Source organism: Myotis lucifugus, unplaced genomic scaffold, assembly GCF_000147115.1.
Source record: "Myotis lucifugus unplaced genomic scaffold, Myoluc2.0 scaffold_11, whole genome shotgun sequence".
NCBI classification, from domain to species: domain Eukaryota; kingdom Metazoa; phylum Chordata; class Mammalia; order Chiroptera; family Vespertilionidae; genus Myotis; species Myotis lucifugus.
Genome location: NW_005871059.1, coordinates 1,362,543 through 1,385,498, shown reverse-complemented (window position 1 = coordinate 1,385,498; position 22,956 = coordinate 1,362,543). Strand labels below are relative to the sequence as shown.

Genomic DNA, 22,956 nt, shown 5'->3' with positions numbered 1-22,956 from the left:
GGAGGGGAGAAAAACACTGTAAGTCTTTATGAAAGTGTGTGCAAAGTGAAGGTGGGAAAGATAATGGTATATTTGGGTAGGGCAGGGGGGAGAAGGTAGATGGTTTAATTAGGGCAGAGGGAGTAGAGGTTGACCCTAAAAAGACAGGTTGGGGTTGCATTATAAAAGAGGAAACTTGTATGTCATGCAAAGGAATTTTATGTACTCATGTAATCAATGCATGAAGAGCCAGTGGGAGGTTTGAAGCAGAAAAGTAGTATGACCGATGTGTATTTTTTTAAATTTTGGTAATAAAGATTAGACTGGAAGGAAGAAAGTCTGGTAATTAAGAGAGTAGAGTGGAAGCAATTATAATAATCAGAAGTGATACATCATTATCCTGAATTAAACCATGGGATTGGGATAAGGAGAATTGTCTTGGTAAGTATCTCAGAGGTAGAGTATAAACTGACAACAGTCTAACCTAGGTGCAGACAATAAGGAACACATTGTATATAGAGAATTTAAAAACAATAATAAAACTTACTAAACCTCAGTCTGCTTTTTATTACCACCACGCGCCAGCAATTCTAAACAATGTCAGTGACAAAATTCTCCTCTCTGAAAAATCTTTTGTTGTCTAAGTTCTAAGCAGTCGCTGTGGTTACCATTGAGTATTAGTAATATAACAAATATGGAAGCTGCACATTAGCACATTCTGATTACTTAACCTTTAATAAACATTGTATTCTAGTCAGAAATTAGCTCAGTGAACTTCCAGTCCTACAGTCCACCCCAACACAGGTATAGGTATGAATTTAAAGAGTAAATTTGTAACAGTTTAGAATTGTGTAAGGTTATTTCTAACTAAATACCCTACCATTTGAAAACCACAGATTTGAAATAAACAATGATAGCACCATGATTGTGAAAAGGAAGACACAGAACTTGAGTACTTAAATTTTGTCATTCTATGTGCAAACTATTCTCCGATCCTTGCAGGGTTCACTCTTTTGGAAGCATTTCCCAAAACGACATTAGTACAAAATACATTAATGTAATTTAAAAGTATTAACTGATTACTTTTTCCTTTTATGTTCTATAATCTTTATCACTAACTGAGATATAACACAAGGAGAAAATGGAGTGGGGAGAGAATACAATAAGGTCGGTGTGGGAAGCAGGCAATTCCAGTTGCCTATAGAACTGGAGACGGGCTTGTCTAACAGGCACTGGAAACAAGAGTGTGGCATAAAAGAGCAAGATCAGAGATTTGTAGAGAGATTTGGGAGCCCCCAGAGTGTGGAGAGGTTGACGTTACAAAGTGTGCACACAAAATGTGTAGAGAGAAAAAAAGAACAAGGAGGTTATCTTGGAAAACATCAAAAGGGACAACAAAGGAAAAGGAACAGTCTTCCCTTCCTCCCCCATTAAATGGTCATGATCGAATTGGAATGTCTATAAAAAGCTCTCAGCGCAGTGCCTGGTGTCTGTCAATAAATATTTGCTGTTATTATTCGTAGAAACCCAGACGAAGATGCCAGAGATGTCTGTCATCTCACAACATTGATTCCTGCTCTAAGTGGTTAAGGAGTCATAGGAGTCGTATCATAATCGATTAAATGTCTGTAGCTCTGAAATCATTTCTCTCTACCCATTATGACAGCTAGCCCTTGTGGTCCCCATCTCTTCCTTTCTTGGAAATGTGTCCAGGGCATTTGCACTAGTAAATTAAATAAAACTGAGCCAGTTTTCAGATATAAAAAAAAGTCTGGCAGAGGCTGTGTTGTGTAACCACAGTTTGGAAAGCGAGGGGTGAAAAGAACAAGCCAGTGACATGAGGCAGTGTGAGGAGGACCCAGAGCAGAAAGCCAGACGTTAGCAGATTTTTTTTTCAGGAAAAAGGGCACCACCAAAGCCCCATTATGTTATATAAGTGGCTATCGCTACTATAAACACACAACTTAAGTGTTTTAAGTAATTCTTCAAGGAGAAAGTTTTAAATATTTTCATCAGAATTCCTGAACATAATCATCCCAAATCCAACATTTTACAACAAAAGTCTATATGGTTTGGGGGGCTCTAAAGTTCTAAACTTTCTTGTTCGACCCTTTTAGTTATATAACTAAAGAGAGCTATTTATTAGCAAGCCTGCTAAGTACTTCATCACAGGCTGCCTCTGTTGGTAGCTATTGTCCAAATAAGCATTTGATCAAATGCAGGGTTTGAGGGCAGTTATTTGAGATCTTTGAGAGGAGCACTGGTTTTCATGCCTGAGAGGATATGCATGAGGCCCATGAAAAGTGCTGAGGAGCGTTCACATAAATACAACATAAATGCCGCGATAAATATCTCTCCACTTTTCAAAATTAAGGGACCTGGCTTAACAGCTCTGTACTCCTCAGAATTCCTCAGGACCTGAATCACTGCCTCTATTTCATTTGGTGATTACATTGAGAGCTGGAGTGTTCTGCGAGCTGGCCAAACACGTGGCTGACAGGAATCCCAAGCGATAAGCACAAAGGAAGCTCCAAGAACCAACTAGGAGAAACTGGCCCCATAGGTCGTGTGTAGCTGATGCCCTAGTTTACTATGCCAATCTTAAGAAGAAAAACCTTTGAACTGGATAAACCTCTGAGGAATGCTGAAACCACTTTCCTAATCAAGCTATGGTGAAATCACTGTCAAAATCAAAAATGTAACTTCGCCTATTGAAATGTGGGGAATTTCTATTGCGCAAACAAGAGCTTAAAGAGACTCAAGGGAGAATACATGGGTAATTCTCTCCATAGTCAAGTAAATTCAGTCAAGAAGCCAACTTCTTGCAAACTGGAGCATGTTGCATAATACATTTAACTTATGTTGGCACTTTGAGAACTGCTTTGTATATGAACAACCAGGGCTTGTTAAGCCCTACATGAAAAAATTTAGAACCTAAGTTATCAATAGCTTAATTCAGAACTGCTTTCCATCCCAGACACTTTATCTTTTATTTTTATAGTCACAGAAAAAAATGGCCTGTGAGATGCCTACCCATGTAATAAATGCATATGTTCTTAGAAGTAACTCCTCTCCAGCAGAGGATAAATTTATATTTGTAGTAAATTAAATTGAGCTATTGGACCTTACTGGAGGATTCCAGAATACTACCTGATTCTTAAATCTGCCCAGCGTTTAAGCATATGGACATCAGCAGTGTGCAGGACCCATGGACTCTGAATAAAGGCATAAAGTTTTAGCTCCCAACTGCACATAATATTTAATAATAAGGTGACTAAATTTTATGCTGACTCATTTAATAAAGCAAAAAATGGATTTCACTAAAACTAGAGCTAAAATCATTGTTTCCTGGAAACAAGAGAAAATGGATTCATCATATACACACAAAAACCTAAGCTTAAAAATGAAAGATAATTGAATGTGTGCTGTTACATTTGAAAAATGCTAATTTGAAGGTAGCAATAACTTTGACACATTTGAATGAATTCGGAGAGGTTTTATTTTTTAATGCTTTCCCATTGAGCCTCAGTGAATTAAGCAAAAGGTTATGAATAAAAATTCTAGAAGTCTAATTCAGAAAGCGAGATGAGTCAACATTTGTAAAATGTTTGTAGATCCTTGGTTGAAGACACAATGCAAATATCTGTTTCAATTATAGGTCAGATCCTATTAGAATAGGCACTGAGACTATACATATGCTCTTTATAATGGAATTTTATTTTAATCAATTCATTGTTGTTTGTTGAAGCTAAAGATTAGGGTGTGATTCTCTGGGACATAAGTACCTACTCGGAGATCTCAAAATGTGTCCCACACCCTCAGACCTCCTAAATCCCATCATTTTTTGCCTTTGTCAGTTATTAGCTAGTCTCTTTTAATGAGTGATTGAGGATCTTAGAGTTCTAGAGAATTTACTAGAGCATTTTATTTAGTCAACTAGGCTTTTTAACAGAAATTCTGAAGCTCTCAGAAATTTAGTGTCTATGCAAAAGTAGTGGCTTGTGGCCAGTTAATTAGCTCCTCTGTGACAATATTTGGAAAACACAAAGAGATTTTTGTGAAAGTTTTCCATCTAAATTGGTATTACTTCGTTTGGTACTCACTTTATTTAATTACTACAACTGACTTTACAAGTTTGCTACACCTAAAGAATACATACTGAACTATACCTCAAAAGAGCACAATTTAAGAATTTTGAGAAAATACAAAAATGTTTAATACAATGACAGTATTACTGACTTAAGTCTAGTGTTCCCAAGGGGACTTCTTCAAATGAGGACAAAAATGATCAATCAGCTATATAAATGTTATTCTCTTTGTTAAAAATAAACAATCTTACATCATCATAATCATATCTTATGAAATAATTAACATCATGATTGCATATTGGACCTCTGGAAATAATGCCCTCTGCAATGATATCAGCACATATTGTTATTCCCAGTTTCTTTAAATATAAGTGGCACAAGGACCTATCACACTAATTTACTCCTAAAATTCCATCTAGTTCTAATCTATGAATGTCAAACTAGTCAACTACACAGACATTGATTTTTACTCCATGCCAGACATTACACTAATCATAACCAAGTAAGTAAATGGCAATTTTCACTCTTATTCTTCAAAAGCAGAAGTAAATGTTATGGATTAATCCAATCTTAGCGTCAGAGCAGAAGATCAGATGTAATAATAAAGTGGCCCAATAATGGAGAACTGTAAAAGGTCTATGAAATGACTTAGTGGAAAGTAATTCATTGGTCAAATGACAATTTGGCTGAAATAATTTTTTAAAAGTTAATATTCCTATGCAATGGTTTTTGTATATTAATAACTTTATATGTTTCAAGTATGTATCTATTTTTTAAGATTTTTTTCTGGGGCTTAAAGGGGAGATTTTACATTTTTTATCCATTTCAGCCAGCTTTGGACTGTGGCATCTAAAAACTGATTGTAAGACTTTTTCTCTTGCTCACATACATGAATATATGTAAACATTTTCTTTGTTTAGTAAATTCTGGAGATGATTCCAAAATAAAGCAGATAGACACTAAAACTATTCATTGTTTGCAGGCCTCTAAAAAATACAGGTCTTGAAATTACTTAGCAAAGAGATTGTTAACCAGGAGCAAAACTAAAACAAAAACAAAAAGGTGTTTTCTTTTATTCTTGAAAAGATCTACCTTTTAAATACTATGACAAAGGTCAATTTTACCAGTTCCTATAGAATTTCAATAAGAGATTCAGTAAAAGTTAACAGAACTTTCTGGGGGGGGGGGGAAATAATAACTTTTTTATATAAAATAAACAGCTCTTCCTTGAGAATACTCAAACTTTCTTGAACTGTGGTAGGTGAGCAGAGCAAGGATGATGGCCAGGTACAGAAGGTCACCAGCCCTGGGTGCCTAGTGAAGGACAATTGAAGGGGGGAACCTTGCCCCCTGGGTGACCTCACTCCTCTGGCATATTGGTCATGTGGTTTGGATCCCCTGACATTTTCTTCCTAGAGATAACATCTAGGCCTCAGTTGTATTTCAGCTCCAGGCCCAGAAAAGCAATAAAACCAGCCACCCCAAGGCTGATGTTAGCATCAGCTGCATTGAATATAATGACCCCCTGCCCTGGAACTGACCAATCAGTGGAGACCTAGACCCTGAATGGACACACCTGGAAAGCTGCTGAATATTATAATGAGATCTTCCCTTAGGACCTCCCCTAAAATCTCCACCCTTAAAACCCTTAAGAGCAGTGGTTCTCACCCTTGGCTCATCCTCCAGAATGAGGCCCAGAAATCAGGATTTAAAAAGATTCCCTGGTGATTCTAATGTGCAGCCAAGGTTGAGAACCACTGCTTAAGAGGCAGGACACTTTCCAGAAACAAGCCTGCAACTTTCCCTTTCCCCTTCCCCTATCCCCGCTCCTCTCCCCCACCAGACACTACCTTTACCTTCCTCAGTCCCAAGCTCCTGGGGCCCTTCCTTTGCCTCTATAACTTTTTCTGAAGCCCGTTTCTTCTATGAATTACTTCTTCCATCTCTGAGATTTTCCAAATAAATGGAAATGTCCTCTTACAGTTTTGAGTCTTGGCTCTGAATTCTTTCCTAGCCAGAACTCAAGTACTGAGGTTGCTGAACCCAGGTCCGGTCTGACCCTATGGGTCTAACACTTGGTGCCTTTCCCGCCACTGCTAACAGAACCACTTAATAATTTGCCACTCCAGGGAATACTCTAAAGTTCTACAGCAGAAGGTTAGAGAGGTTCAGAACAGGCCTTCCCAAAATGTGATACTTTGACATGTAAATTCTTTTGAGCTGAAGACAATCAAGATACTGCAATCTCATGCCAAAATTTTACTCTTCCCTTAAAGAATTTAAGAACTTTGCCCCTAAAAAGAGTTATCACCAGAAAGAACCTTTTATGACCTATCTATAGGGCAGGGCAAATGTCCAATTAGTGAACATTCTGCACATGACCATCCTTCCCTTTTAAGCCCCAAGGCTCTTACTGCATCCCTTAGCTGAGAATATCATTATCACTCCATTTTCCCTTTCTGTCTCTGAACCTCTCATGTGGGGTCTCTGACTCTCTTGTGTATGTGGGGCTCCCATATGTAAGAGTGCACTTAAGTTTGGTTATTTTCTCTTGTTAATCTGTCTCATATCTGTTGGATTATTAGACCAACCAAAAGAACCTAGATGTGTAGAGAAAAGTTTCTTTCTCCCTCACAAGGACCAAGGCACCCAAGTATATGGGCTCTAGTAATGGCATCAGAAGCTCCTTATGACCAGGGTTTCCATTAGCCTGTGTGGTGCCTTTATGTGAATTTAAAAATGGTGCCTCCCCTCTGAATAGATGAATTAGAAAATATAATCCTTTCAGGTGTACAAAACCCAGCAGGAAAGGAGTTGGCCAGGTTTCCACACTCAACCTCACCTTCTCGGCAGGAGGCCAAATGACTGCTTCACACAAACTTATCCCTGCCTCCCTTTCTTCCCATCTCCTACAGTAGAAAAGACTGGAGCCAAGTCATCCTTCACACAAGGCCTGGGCCTGGGCCTGGGGAGTGAATAACGGATAACCACAGATTCTCAGAGTGAAGTTTCCTCCTAAACTTGGCATAACATAAAGATTTCATCTTGCACGCATCCAGTCTACGCATTGGCTGTCTGGACTGTGTTGAGAAAGATTGGAGACCCAATCCAGCACAAACAGCAAGCAGTGGGTGGATTAGCAGTAAAAACCATTGGTTTCCAACAACACATATGTCTCAGATTTCCTGTCCTGATCCAAACCATTCAAATCACAAGCATTCATTGAGCAATGAACATGTACCAGGCACTGTGAGTGATACTTGGAAGCAGTCCTTCCAAATCTGGTCACACACTGGAATCCTTGAGGGACATTTGTTTTAGTCAGAATGTCATCAAGTTAGTTTCCATGTTGAGAAACTTACATCACTCACACTAAAACCTCTGGTGCATTGGAATCACTGGTTCAACACACCTGCATCCACATGCATTTGTAGCTGTTGTATTCCTGACGATTCGCTGGGCTCTGCCTTCTGTAGTCATGCTCTAGCACTTATGTATTGAGATATGATGCAGAACCAAATAATTTTCCCTTGATTTACATGGTAGTTGTGTACTTGGAAAATGCACTGCATATTAAAAGCTTGCAAAAACATTTTGTGTTTAACATGAGAAATGAAGTTAGCTTGTGGGTTCAGAGGAACAGGCTTTTAACCTACAGGAAGATTGTGTTGGACATTCCCAAATCTCATAGAATGAAAGATAACGCTTTATTGTGTGGGACTCTCATACACTGCACCATGCCCAGCATGCCCTCCCTATGGCAAGCCAGAAGTGCCCCACATTCTTCCAGAATGCCCCCTAGGGACAATAAAAACAAACAAACAAAAAACCCAGAACAGATCCCTTGTAATTTTCTGTGAACTAAAACTATTCTAAAATACAAATTTTACCACTTTTTAGGGTTTCTTTTTGTTTGTTTTTTCTATGTTGTGACAATTTTATTTTTAGAAAATGAGTCTTGATTTAGCCAGAGCCTTGGGGATATAAGGGATTAGCCACTGTCATATTCAAAATGATGCATTTATTAAGGGAAAGCTTGAATTTTCTTTGTCTTCTTCAGAAGAAAGAGCTATAGGAATGCCTAAAAGACTGGAAGTAATATCAATTTAAAACAGCTTTACTGAAACTTGAGTTGATGGTCCTTACCGTAGTTGATGGTACAAGTGGATCTCATGTACTGTTTCCAGGCATCACTCCCAGACTGCTTGCCACCATCAGTGTGCTTTTCTGCTGCAAATACACCTCCAGTCTCTGCCCCACTCATTGCAACTCATAGAACAGAGATCAGAATGGTGCTTACAAAGGCTGGGGTCAGGAATGAAGGAAATGGAGAGAAGCTGGTCAAAGTGTACAAACTTCCAGTTATAAGGTTAACACGTTCTGGGTATCTAATGTTCAGCACTGTGATGATAGTTAATAATACTTGAAAGTTGCTAAGAGAATACATCTTAAATGTTCTCAAAAGAAAAAGAAATGGTGATTACATGACATGATAGAGATGGTAGCTAATGCTGTGATGGTAATCATTTTGCAGTTTGTACATGTATCAAATCAACACATTGTACACCTTAAATTTATAGAATGTTACATGTCAATCATGTTACAATAAAGCTGGGGGAGAAGAATTAATTAAAATAATATTTTAATACAAAATTTATCTTATTAAAAAATACAGATTCTTTGGCTTTATCATCAGAATTACTGACTCAGAAGCTCAGATGTCTGTAACATGGTCAGGGAGCTCAAAAGCCACTCTTTTGGCAGCTACTAAGATGACTAATAGGAATCTCCTCACTTCTTTTATCCATTTATCTTATAATTAAAACGCTTTTCATGTCGAATTGCAAGAAGAAAAACAGTTAACATCATCAAATCAACTTTATGTCTCATGACCAAGATATATTTTTAAATAAAATGAAGATGTGTAAGATATATATATATATATATATATATATATATATATATATATATATGTAGGAAACTCAGAAAAAGTGTATATGTAAGTATATAGCATATCCCCAAAAATGTACTCACATACATTTTTGATAACTTGATTAATGTTTCTTTTCAGATTTACCCCATTGGAATTAATAATTATTCAAAGTGTGTATATTTTTTGGGGGGGACACCCTGTATATACTGCATAACAATGAAAACCAGTGTGTTTATATTTTGAAACAAAAGTCAAAAACATGAAATTAGATGGTCTAAATTAAATACTTCCAGTGCAATTTTAGCACCTTTTCCTCTCTTTGGTCTCTAGTGGAAACTGAAATAAAAGCTTACTATCATCCACAAACTCTCAATGATACATTATAAATTTGTTCTCTCTCAGCCTTACTTTCTCTCACTTAGTAAAATGATATTTCTTTGCCTTTTCTTCATGGGCTAATGTCATTATCCTCTATTAAAATTTCTCCAAATGGAATATATTATATTTTAATTTTAGGATCCAAACTGGTGGTGTTTTTATACTGTAAATGGTGTCTAGTGATATTTTCCTTCTTTACAGAGAAAAAAAAAGTAAGAGGAAATGGGTTTGCATAGCAGTCGGAGGAATTTCCGCCAAATATAATGAAAAATTTCCTGGTAGCCTAGACAGCACAAACTGCAATGGGTCAGTTGTGGGCGGGGGGTGGGGGTGAGGTGGTGATGTGAAATCTCCTGCTTTGTAAGTTTGTGATAACAACCTAGATTCTTATCTGCCTGAAATTCTTTAGATGTACATCTGTCTGGTGGGCGGGGAGTAGACTTCCTGGTCTATAGGCCATTTCTACCATACATCATTGAGACAGAAACACAAAATACGTATCTATAAACCAATTGCATGAACCAGGAACAATCTCACCACGTTTCTCAGCTGGAACACTGGTAAAAATTCATCTCTGTGCATTGGAAGGTGGTTTAACGTTGCCACAACCCACCTCTGGGTCTAATGATCTAATCACTAAAATGAAGGGAAATAATGTGTTCCTCACAGAGTTGTGAGGATAAATGAAATATAGCAACACTGCCCACATAGGATCTGTCCTTTAGAATTTTAGGATCTGAAAAGATAAAAATGTTCAAAAGGCCAAGCTATAAAAGACACAGCTCTAAGTTGTTATACCATAGCCAATAACCTCTGAATCCACGCATTTCTATAGGGAGCATGATGCGATTCCTCATCCAAATAGCCATGGCTTTGTTTCCTGTTTTGTTTTGTTTTGTTTTGGAAGAAAACATTTCTTCTCTTTTACTGTTACCTAAAGTTTTCTTATTCTTCCTTACAATGATGGGACACTGTTAAAGTTATTCCTAATTTCCAGCAAAGTGAAAGAAGAGAGGAAAAATGTGTAACGAAGAAAATTGAATATACATCACCTATCCCTGAATGCTAGTATAAATCTTTTAGTGTGTTTTGTAAAGAAATAGTTAGATAGTTTCATAATCATATCCTCTTATTCTTCTCAGAAAATATTGACCAAAATTGATCGTTTCAATAATGGAAATACTTTTGTTGTGTCTGTTTCAGACATGTGGCGCCGGGTTCTTTCTTGCCCAGTCGGGAGAATGCTTGCCCTGTGACTGTAACGGGAATTCCAACGAATGCCTGAACGGCTCTGGACTCTGTGTGGTAGGTCGGGGGCACTTCTCACAGATTTCATTGGCCCTTTGCATCGTGGGTGGGAATAAAATATTTTTCCTGGACATTGGAGCTACCTAGGAACAAACTGCTAATGAAGCTCTTTTTCTTCCCCTTCACCTTTTCCTGTAAAACACCCCATATAAACTGCTTATGATTGCAAGTGGCCACCGAGGCCTGTGTCTGAATGGGCACGTGCCCCTCGGGGTAAGTGCCTCACCGCCCTCTGCAGCTGGCTTCCTGCTGTGGGCCAACAAGCGATTGAAAAGAACACACATAGGAGGAAACCACCCATCCAAATTCCTCTGTAATAATATAGTTTGCCATATGTTTGGCTTCGCTCCACATAAACTGGGAGAGTAAAACAGTTGTTTCATAGACTATTTTACAATTTATAAGGTAGTCAGGTCTACAGGTCAAAATTTAAAAAAAAATAGGTTCGAACCAAATTGCTAATAAAAATGAAAGCTTTGGCCTTGTGGTCTTTGTAATCTGTGATCGAACCCCCAGAAGACTTTTTTTTTTCTTAACTGAAATGAATTCTTCAATAGACTGTTCTTCAGTGAAATATGGTAGAGACTTATGAAGAAGACTTAGAAGCCTTCTAGCAAAAAACTACTTGCTACATATTTTCCATTTCCACTAAATAGACTGACAACTTAGTGAAAATGGGAATTGAAAAATTTACCAGAAATAGTTTATGTAGGAGTCATAGCAGGCATTTTTAAAGACTTGTGCCCTAAGATCATATTTTTCCTTCATAAGCTATATTGCATATGAAGGAAAATTAGGTTCTTCAGTTTCCTATGAGACAAAAGAGGCTTTCCAGAACTGCAAGAGTATTTTTGCATAAAATATAAGAATATTTAATTAAGTATACCTATTTACCTTAAAATTAACATAATTGTTCTTGTAAGCAGGTCATTTTGATTATAAGTGGGCTCCAAGGTGTGTACATGAAGGTGTTATTTTACTCATGATTTACATTAAAATGCAAGTTAGAATGTTTTCATTTATTTTAAACCTAGCAGTTGCCGTTGTTCTAGGGACAGAGAGAATTAAGTGGCAAACAATAACAGTTGTTGTCTGTATTTTTGCTTAGTCCTGGCATTTCTGTATTCCCTTCCCCCCTCTTCTTAAATAACCATTACATCCAGGATGTCCTCTGTAGCAGTGTAGGCACATGCAGCTGCCAACATCTACCCCTTTCTAATGCTTCCATCTCCGGTTTCCTGTTATTTTAATCCCAGTGACATTTGAAAAGAAAATCCCATGGATGCACTTGAACTAATAATGTACAGCTCGGATAGTTTGACTAAATAAAGGCTCTTTGTTATCTGGCTTATTAAAATATAAGTCAATAGGGACTTGAAAGTCCATCAGCTATTGTTAGTCAGGCAGTCAATAAGAGGGAAGACAAACAGCTTAAAGGGAAATAAGTTCCTCCTGCCAGTGCCTGTGGAGAGCCACGACAAAGCCGCTCTTGCTGACAGTGACACTTGTCAAAATAGGAGCTCTCACGGGTTTCCCCTGACTAGCCATGAGCTTCTGAAGGGACAGCCATCCTGTGATTCCTCCACAGCACCTGGGCCATAAGAGGTTCTAATAAAATTAGGGATGGGCTATGGTGTAAAACACTTTTATGCACACTCAAGGGAGTTGCCAATCTTCCTACAATTACTTTTTTCAAGACAGAACAATGGAAAAAAGAGATAAAGAATAGCCATCCTATTCATCCTAATGGTGATTCCTCCACCCCACCCTACCTGGAGGGAAATATTTTTCTCCCTAGTTAAAGTAATATATGTTAAAAACACACAAACAAAACAACAACTACACATATATACTGTACATGAGATCCAAAGGAAAAATCAAGCACTATCTCATCCCCCAGAGCTAAAACATAATAAGTATATTCTTATAAGTTTAATTTTGAAAGACAAAAAAATGTAATTTGTGTTTAATTAAGCACAAGTGAGGGAGCAGAAGAGGTAATATAGAAAAAATATGTTGCCATTTAGTTGGCAAATATATTGTCTATAGTATCACACAAGAATCAAACTCATATTTATTTGTAATTCTGGCCATCTGGTCGACCAGAGCCAGTGTCTCAGCTCCTGCTCTGTAGCCCCACCTCCTTCTCAGTTCTCAGAGAGCCTGCGAAGCAACAGCTCCACATGAACACTTCCTTGCAGCTCACTGCAGGCACCAGAGTTTCAATAAGTTGCTGCAGTTCACCTGGCCTACCCCATGCCTTTCATCTTCCATAAGAAACTAAAAATAAAAGGCCTTATTTTATTTTATTTTATTTTATTTTATTTTATTTTATTTTATTTTATTTTATTTTAAAGGCTTATAATGCCTCTGCCTTATCCTCTCTCAACTGTTTCTAATTCTTTCAATGTGACCTTATATTTTACAGGCTGCTTTTAAGGAACTACGACCTTTGACAATAAAATATAAAGTAGATAAAGTTATATTACCATTTTTAGAAATTCTTTCACAAGAGGAATGTTAAGTTATCAAATGCAGAAAAGTGGCTTAACTAATGCAGTCCAACCAGTATTGGTGTCTTTCAAAAAGGCCATCTTGCATCTTATCAGAACCAGAACACATTGGGAAGAGTTCTCAGCTGAGTCTTGCAGGCAGGGCCCCAAAAGCCAAGCAACTCCAGTGCATATGGCAGGTCCCCAGGAAAACTCCAGAAGGAGGCCTGAGGAAGGAATTATGGGGCAGAGAGATGGCTGGTGGTAGGAATGCCTGCTCCAGACTCTTCTTTTCCTGTTGTGTCTTCCTCACTAGCAACGGAGACACCTTTCAAAAACACAACCCAATCACGGCATTCGCCTTTTTAAAATTCTTCAGGGTTTTCTATTCCAAGCCCACTGAGCCTCTCGCTACCCTCTAAACTCACTCTGTGCCCTTGTAGTCTGTCCCAATTTGTACTTCCAAGTTCTCTGCCTCTCCCCTGTTCTTGCTCAGCCCTCAAGGCCTAACTCAAATGTCACCACCTCTACTAAGCTTCTCCAACTTTCTCAGGAAAAGCTAGAATCTTTCCCTCCTCTTTGTCCCACAGCAAGAATGTACTGAATGCATACCTCAGAGCACAAATACTATATTATTCTTTGTTTATCTCTGTTTCCTTCACAAGTCTGTGAGCTGATGAAAGGAAGGAACCAATGTTTTTTCATTTTAGTAACAGTCACAGCTCATTATCTATCAGGATATCAGCTTAATCTAGGTTTGTTAAGTGAATGAATGAACTGATTGATAAAATAACTAGCTTAATTGCACAAACCTTTGATTTTATAATTTATGGGACACTTGAGTCACTATTTCAGGAAAAGGTAATGTCTGTTATGCTAGAGACTCAGCTCAAGTTCAATGCTGAAGAACTAGGCAGACACTTGCTTCTCAAAGTACAGTCTAGGCCAGAAACACTGACGTTACTTGGAAGCTTGTTAAAAATGCAGACACCCAGGCCATATTCCAGACTTCCTTAATTAGAACCTGCATTTTCACAAGATGCCCGGGGCATTCATGTGCACAGTAAAGTTTGAGAATCACTGATTCAGACAGAGCAGCATATCTCCAACTTTTTTGTTTCATGAGCCCTTTACACTCGTAAGAATTATTCAGCTTGCCAAATGACTTTTCTTTATGTGGGTTATATCTATATTTTCAGCATCTGACATTTAAAACTGAAAATTTTAAATAATATTTTTTCTATTAATTTATTTGAAAACAACAATAATAAATCCATTGCATGTAAATTTACATATTGAAAGTATATTTAATGTCCAGTTTAATGGGAGGCAGCTAGATCTCACGTCTGCTTCTGCATCAATCTGTGGTGATATCGCCTGTCTTGTAGCCTCAGGAGGACTCCACCTTACACACATGAGAAAACTAGAGTGTCAAAGAAAATAAAATCTAGGTATTATTATGAAAATATTCTTCACCTCCGGGCATACTTCAAAAAACACAGATCTAGATAGACTATAGTCTTGCACAAAGCATGTGACAAACCACACCAAGGCTAATCTGATCCTTCAGGCTTTCTTCCTACATTGTGCTGGTACTGTGGCCAAATCAGTAAGAGACATCACTTTTAATGTAAAGGAGACACAGCTCTGCCAAAACCGGTTTGGCTCAGTGGATAGAGCGTCGGCCTGCGGAATGAAGGGTCCCAGGTTCGATTCCGGTCAAGGGCATGTACCTGGGTTGCGGGCACATCCCCGATGGGAGATGTGCAGGAGGCAGCTGATCGATGTTTCTCTCTCATCGATGTTTCTAACTCTCTATCTCTCTCCCTTCCTCTCTGTAAAAAATCAATAAAATATATTAAAAAAAAAAAAAGGAGACACAGCTCTTATCCAAATATCCTTCCTATTACCAATGTGCAATTGGTTGTCTACATAGTAGCTTTCTTAACCACTGGCCAAAGATTCAGAATGCTTTTTACATTTTTGAGTGAGGTCAGGTTTATTTAAAAATAACTCTTCCCTTCTAACAACATACTTATTGATTGCTGTCATTTTTGTTTTCTGATTTTTTAAGTGGCAGAGTATTGAAGGTAAAGGGATATTTGCAATATCAGATTAAACAATTTTGAGAGCTAGAGGAAATTTTATAGGCCTTCTAGTCTAGATCCTGAGAATAGAGACCCAAAAAGGGCAAGTGACTCGTTCAAAATCAACCAGCTAAAAATGGAAGAGCCAGTCCCTTCCAGCATTCTCTCTGCCCATCTCCCAGACTGCGCATCAGTGCCTTTTAGGAAATTTCATTATAAACCCTTTAAAAGGAGACAGATGAGGAAAGTCAGTGTTTACACTCTGCACATTTAGAGGCTGGAGAGATTTGGTTATTGCTCCTGTGGCTGCTCTGGCAGAATTAGAGCCCTGACAAGGAATCCAAAGCATCTGTTGAGCCATAAGGGGACAGAATTGGGAATTAGCTCATTTTTTGCAACTTAATAGGCATTCCAGGCACAAAGAATGGCCTGCACAGATGGGCTTCATCTGTCCAACAAGGACTCAGACAAATTTGACCCCAGTCTACAAGTAGCCCTGCCAGATTGCTTATGGCTTAGATTCCTGGTGGTTGGACAAGGCTCATTGGTTTTCCATGGGATGAGAGATTGCCACTAGTTTTTAGCTGGCTTTGGGTGAGTGTTAATTTCCTTTATTTGCTCCAGATATCAATTGACTAATTCACCCTATGCCAATTTTTCTTTCATTTTTTTTCCTGACAAGACACAGTGAGGGAACTATGCTAACATCCGGTTGTCTGCACATCAGATTTTATTTTTCAGAATTTTCACTGATCTATCAGGCACTCTGAACTATCCCCTAAATTCCATTCTAACATAATTCTAATCAGGAGCCAAAGATGACCAATTAAGTATGCAAAGGGTGTTCAACTAGGATAGCTTGTTGCCACAATAGTATCCCTCTTTTTTTTTTTATTAGTGTGCTGTACTTTCTTTGAAGCTCAAACTATTCATAAAATAGCCTGACAACTTCTGATGCAATGATTTTGTGACTCTTCTGGAAAGAAGCCTTTTCTCCAACACACTGGAGAAGCAGTATGTTGTGGGAATGAATAGCCTCTCCATCTGCCTGACATTGGGCAATGTCCTTAACTTCTCTGTGCTGTCATCTCTTCATATGTAAAACGGGGGAGGAAATGTAACTTTCCTTAGAATTATTGTGAAAATCAAATTAATCTATGTAAAATGTTTACAGCAGGGCCTCACCATTATTTTATTTTGAGCCTCAACATAGCATATAAAGATTAAAGACCTCAGAGTTCAGCCTACTATTGCTCCATTTTGCCTTCCCCAGGCTTCCTCACAGAGCACTGTTTGGAAAAAAACTAATTCTGTTGAAGCTCTGTGCATAGGTCTTACCAAGGGAATTGCTCAAACAGGAGGGTGTCTCTTCAATGGCATTCTGATTCTAACCCTGTTGAATCTTTAAACACTTTGGTGAATGTAAAGATAAACATATCTTAACTAGTGGCTCAGAGTGTGAAATCGCACACAGTAGGCTGCCTGCCGCTTCCACAGGAGCTGGCGGGAGCCACAGGCACCTGCAGGAGGCAGGAGTGAGCCTCTGGCACTAGTGGGAGGCGGGCGTGAGCGGCCGCCACTACCCGCAGGAGCCGGGGGGAGGGGAGGACCAAGAGGTGCTCCATGCATCTCCTGGTGACCGGTCGCACACGCAGCCCCCCCACCCACACACGCCTCGCCACACACGCAGCCCTGCCCCGCCCCTGTATGTGCCTGCTGCGCACCCAGCCTCCTGCTGATTGGTCGGTCGTGTGAGGGTGTGACAACCATTTGCATATTAGCCTTTTATTACATAGGATGCTAATGGCATTGCCTTGTGCAATCCAGGCTAGTCCAGGTGGAGAAAACTACCAGTGAACTAGCATCACTTACAGAGTACTAGTCAGAAATCAACCCATCAGCTGGACAAAGAGCTATGAGTACCTACTCCATTCAAGTTGATGGCAGTGCACTGGTTAAAGACACAAGCTGGGAGCAGATGATAACAGTATAATGTGTGCAGTGGCAGGAGAGAAGCATCACGGAGGAATTCCTGGAAGTTTTGAGACCAGATAAAGATCTCAAATGATGAACAGGCATCTAGGCAGAAAAATCAGCCTGTTTTGTGCTTTTTTTCTAATTACCCTCACAACAAATGGATAAATCATACAAATAAACCAGCTTACTATTTCTTGTATGTCACCATACAAGATACCAGTCCATTAACAGTATATTCTTTATCTACTTTCCATTACATTTATACTTCAGAATAACACATTTTGTTCTTCCATGCCCATAAATCAAGCATGTCAAACTCAAAGGCTAACACGGGCCAAATAAACAAGGTTTAAGTTTGTGTTGGCCGCAAAAAAAACAAAAGCTTCAATTTTCATAGAAACATAGGTTTATTTTGATAGAGACATACTGAATACAAAGGGCTGAAATAAATAAGTAATCGTTAACATAAAATAATAGAACATTTTAATAAAAATTAATATTTTTTCTTGAACATTAACTTACCGGACACTGAATAACTGCACAAATTAATAAACGTACTGCAAATAAACCTAGTTTTCTTATTCTCTGAAAGCAAAATATTTCCTGTTGTGCACACCAAATAAGTCAGTACAAGGCTAATGATGTGGCAATCGGCTGCTAAAATATTCGCTGCTAGTATTAGTGGAGACAAATGGTGCGCCTGTGCATAAGGCACATAAGGGAAATGAATACAACACGAGTATAGTAATCAGTCATTAGTGAATGTTGTAGTTCATTATTAATGATTATGTATAACAGGATATTGTAAAAATTAAGTTACAACATTTTTTATTAAAATGTTTCTTACATATCGTTATATTGGCTGGGCCACAAAAATATTCATTGTGGGCCACATGCGGCCCGCGGGCCACGAGTTTGACATGCTTGCCATAAATTCTTAAATTGTTCCCTGTGTCATGGGTGAGCACAAGGAAGATTTTTTTTTTCCATTTCATATTCATTCCAAGTCAGTAAGCTGATGCTTCCACAACATCCAGAATTTGACATTCTGATTAGCATTCTGAATTGAAAAAGCACACAAACTGTAACGAGAATCCCAGGCTGCTAGTGCTCACACAGAAGTCCAGGTCTAAGTCATGCATCATTGTGCACACTTTCTAGCACTGACTGGGGGCAACGTGTATCCTTTGTGATAATTAGTACTGATGCACACCATCTCTGTCAAGCCTGACATCCTCTTTACTGGCAGTATCACTTGGTTCCCAGATTCTCTGTCTGTAAAATTTCTTTTGTGTCCTTGTCAATTTTTCTATCTTTTGTCTTATAGCACTGCCAAAGGAACACAACAGGAGAGCACTGTGAGAAATGCCTAGATGGTTATATTGGAGATGCCATCAGGGGACCACCCCGGTTCTGTCAGCCATGTCCCTGTCCACTACCATACTTGGCCAAGTAAGTCCTAAAGGAAGATGATCCCTTCTACTGCTTATCTCTCCCCACCCCACCCCCATTTTTTTTATTCTATCCAGAGTTCTAAGGTTTTCCCATTGTCAAAACTGAGTACCTCATGCTGAGATGAGATTGAAAAAGATACAGGAAAGCTATCTAGCCTAAATATACTCTCAGGGAAGCTTAAGTGCTTGCAGTATACTAGTATGTGATGACTTCATTCCCAAAATATTGGGGTTCACCATAAAGTTAATGAAGTCTCCCAAGTTTTATAAGCAAGGGTAATCTCAGCTATTCTTGGCTTACCCCTGACCTAGAGAGATCACAACTGATAACACCAATAGATTCATTATAATCCAATATTTTCTTTAAACTCTGATAGAGCAGATATTTCCCTATAAATTGCAGCCAAAAAGGATTTTTAATCAGAATTAGAACACAAACAGAATGCATGCTTTAGGCTAATCACCTCATAGAAGATATCCAAGAAAACTAATTTTCACCTCTGGTTGTGTTTTGGCCTGAGTGAGAAGTTAAAGAGCATAGATATACATCTTAATGGAAATAGTGAATTTCTTTCCAGGTAGCTAATATGCATACTAGTAAATTCAATAGTCTAGTCATGGTTAGCCATTTTATTGGCTTAAAAATGATAGACTGTAGAATTAAAATGGTGTACTGGTATTTGGTTCTCCAAATATCAACCAATTCTTTAATTCTCTGATACCAACTTGGTGTCCTACAATCAATCAGTTCTCACACTAACTACCTAGAGTTAGTGCAGACCCCAGAGTTTAAGGGTTCATTCCACTTCAGAAGCAGCTGAAATGGGGCCCCCAGGCTTTTCACATTTTTTCCATCTAGCTACAAATGTAGGGATCCCTCAACCCCACTTAGGTTTGGTAATTCTCTAGAATGACTCACAGAACTCAGAAAAATGAGTTTTATTATAAAGAAAATAACTCAGGGACAGGCCAATGAAAAATATGCATAGGGCAGGGTATGGATGAGGAGATAGGATGGACCAGAGCTTCTGTGTGCTTACTCTCCAGGGGCAGCATCTTTTCAGCAAATCAGTGTGCTCACCAGCCCAGCAGCTCCCCAACCCTTGCTGTTGAAGAGCTTTATTGAAGTTCCATTACATAGTCATGATTGATTAAATGACTGGTGATTAAACTCAATCTTCAGCACCTCTCCCCTCCCCTGAGGTTGGGGGAGGGATGAGGTTGAAAGTTCCAATCCTCTAATTGTGTAGTTGGTTCCTCTGGCAGACTAGCCTCTATCCAGAAGCTATGTAGGAGATCACCAAGAATCACTTCATCATCATAAACTCTGATATGGTTAAAAGGAACTCATTATGAAGGACAAAAGACAGTCTTGAAATTCCAAGGGTTTTTGGAACACTGTTCTAGGAACCCTGTACAAAATCCAATTATATATATTACTTTAGGTAGAGTAATAAAACTAGGTCAATATCTGTGCTCTGGCACATAATAGCTGTATGATCTCAGACAAGGTCTCATTTTCCATGGGATTGGGGTCAAAGAGACTAGATTCAGATCTTAGTTCCATTTATTTATTCCTTTAGCCCAGTGATGGAGAACCTATGACACGCGTGTCAGAGATGACACATGTGTCAGAGGTGACACGCGAACTCATTTTTTTGGTTGATTTTTCTTTGTTAAATGGCATTTAAATATATAAAATAAATATCAAAAATATAAATCTTTGTTTTACTATGGTTGCAAATATCAAAAAATTTCTATATATGACACGGCACCAGAGTTAAGTTAGGGTTTTTCAAAATGCTGACACGCCAAGCTCAAAAGGTTCACCATCACTGCTTTAGCCACTCTGGATCTCAGATTTTTTTAGTAAATTAAAGTTGCTCTCAGAATCTGCCTCAGAGAGTTAGACTATGATATTATGTGTGAACCATTTGGGTTGGTGCCTTGCACATAGAAAGGAGTATGTTGGATGTTGGCTTCAGTAAACACATACTTTATATATTTTCTTAACACTTACATTCCACTTACTCTATGTCAGGAACTGTTCTAAAGGTTTGGATATAATAATTAGTTGACAGCTGTTATAAAAATTAAGTTAAACAATGCATATAAAATAACTTAAAAGGCCTCAATTAACTGCCACACACACACACACACACACACACTCTTAAAAAGAGAAAAAAAAAGAGGAGATAACAACCAAATGTCTCCCTAATGTTTTGTCCTTAATTGAATACCAATATTGATTAACATTTCTCCTAATAGCTTGTGATTTGTTCAAATCCTCTGAGGGTCTGACAGTCTGGGAAGAAGTCAGATGTTTTATAGCCCCATCTTTCTTTAGAAATCATTAAACTGCCTCAGCCCTTCCTTTGTAATTTTTCATGTCCAATGGTATTAATAACCTGCACAAAATGAATGGTACTGAGAGTGAGAGTAGAAAACTCCAACATTAAATGTTCTGTTATTTCCACTCAAGTGTATCCTGATTTATGTCGCCTCATCTAGGTATATTGTTTTACTGTTCATTAATATTCTGCTCTTAAACATTAGTCTCAAACATATCTGATGACATGTTTAGCATGTCACTCTCTTATGTGATATAGTTATTTTGATAAATATATTTACCTCCAACCTCCTAATAACAGGTATCACTCATTTTCCCATGTAAACAGAGATGTTATAAAGCATTAACTGCTCTAAACAGGTTTATAAGCTTTTAGAAACTAACAGGAGAATTAAAAAGGCAATCCCAAATGCTAATTGTATTGTCTAGCTTGTGCATTTTTTATTCCTTTCCTATGACAAGACTTTTTAATCTAAATTACCTGACATTAATGCCTTGAGATAAAAGACTTTTGGAACTCATTTCTATTGACTGAGAAATTTTGTCTACATGCAATCAAGAAATATTTATTGAGTGCTTATGTGCCAATCATATACCAGTTGCTGGTCACAGTAGTGAATAAAACAATCAAAAAGTCATGCCTTTACTAAGATAAGTCAAAATACAGCAGTATTATGAAGCTCCTAAAGCAACTTTTTCCCTTTTAGGCCAGATTATCCAGTATTTCAGTTGCAGTTACTTCAGCTATTATGAAGGCCATTAATTCTTTTATTTATCATTTATTTTTTAAATATATTTTTTATTAATTTCAGAGAGGAAGGGAGAGGGAGAGAGAGATAGAAACATCAATGATGAGAGAGAATCATTGATCAACTGCTTCCCTCATGCCCCCTAGTGGGGATTAAGCCCACAACCCGGCATGTGCCCTGACCAGGAATCAAACCATGACCTCCTGGTTCATAGGTCAACGCTCAATCACTGAGCCACTCTGGCTGGGCTGTTAACTCTTAAATAATTGAAGCAGAAACTTGCCAATTGGGTAATAACCTTCTTGCCTTGAAAGAGAAAAAGTTCCCATAGGCATCAAGGACCTCTGTGTGTGAGAGTGGATCCCAGTTCCAAAGAGTGAAGGTCTTAGGAAATGTGCTCTGCAGTTAGGAGCATATTCACAGACATGAACACTGAAGTCTCCATAATACAGATCTGAGGTTGAAAAACCTGCTCAACATGAATACAAAAGCAAAAATACATCCCTAATAAGTAAAGGCCATATGTGGGAATGTTGAGGGATTAGGAAGGGTGTGAGAGACCTGCTCTCTTTGTAGTGGCAATAGTTCTACTTCCCAAATCCCTTGGGGGGAGGGGGGAACTGGGACAAAAATGGGGGTGGGGAGGTAGTCAGTGATCATAAAACAGGACAAATTTGCTTGGACGCTATGAAGTTCCAGGCTTTGATCTGGCCTTATTATTGACTCAGTTAACTGATTTCAAACACTAATCAAATATATTATCAAAAATCAAATACACCATCGCCTCTTTCAGTTGTTTTAAAATTCATATTTCTATTTTCTATAAAAATGAAACTGCCAGGACTTTGATTTGAGTTCAGAAAGGCACACGTGTGGAATCTAAATCACACTCTCAGAGATCTGCTATTTGACCCGGGATTTGGATTTCTAGTTACAATAGCCACATCAGAAAGCAAGGAAATAAAGTCTGAGGGAGTTCAGCAACACACAGTGCTGAGTCTATTTTTCTTTAAGTTCCCTTGAGGGTTTTCCAAGAGCAAAAGGCTCCTTTCCTCTTAGAAAGGGCGCCATGGCTGCTAGTGCGGGCTGAGAAAGGCACAGTGTTTTCATTTCCCCAGCCAAGACAGACTTTCCTCTGAATACAACACAAACATTTAATGC

The 22,956-nt window shown here is 38.4% G+C and overlaps 1 protein-coding gene across 1 annotated transcript in view; it reads left to right on the top strand.

Annotated features, from left to right (window-relative positions):
* LAMA4 (laminin subunit alpha 4) overlaps positions 1-22,956 on the top strand; it is a 132,040-nt gene that overhangs the window by 25,515 nt on the left and 83,569 nt on the right. Inside the window, exons 2-3 of the mRNA XM_023750092.1 lie at positions 10,582-10,683; positions 18,570-18,694. Of these exons, the coding sequence (XP_023605860.1) occupies positions 10,582-10,683; positions 18,570-18,694 (227 nt within the window). The remainder of the gene's footprint in view (positions 1-10,581; positions 10,684-18,569; positions 18,695-22,956) is intronic.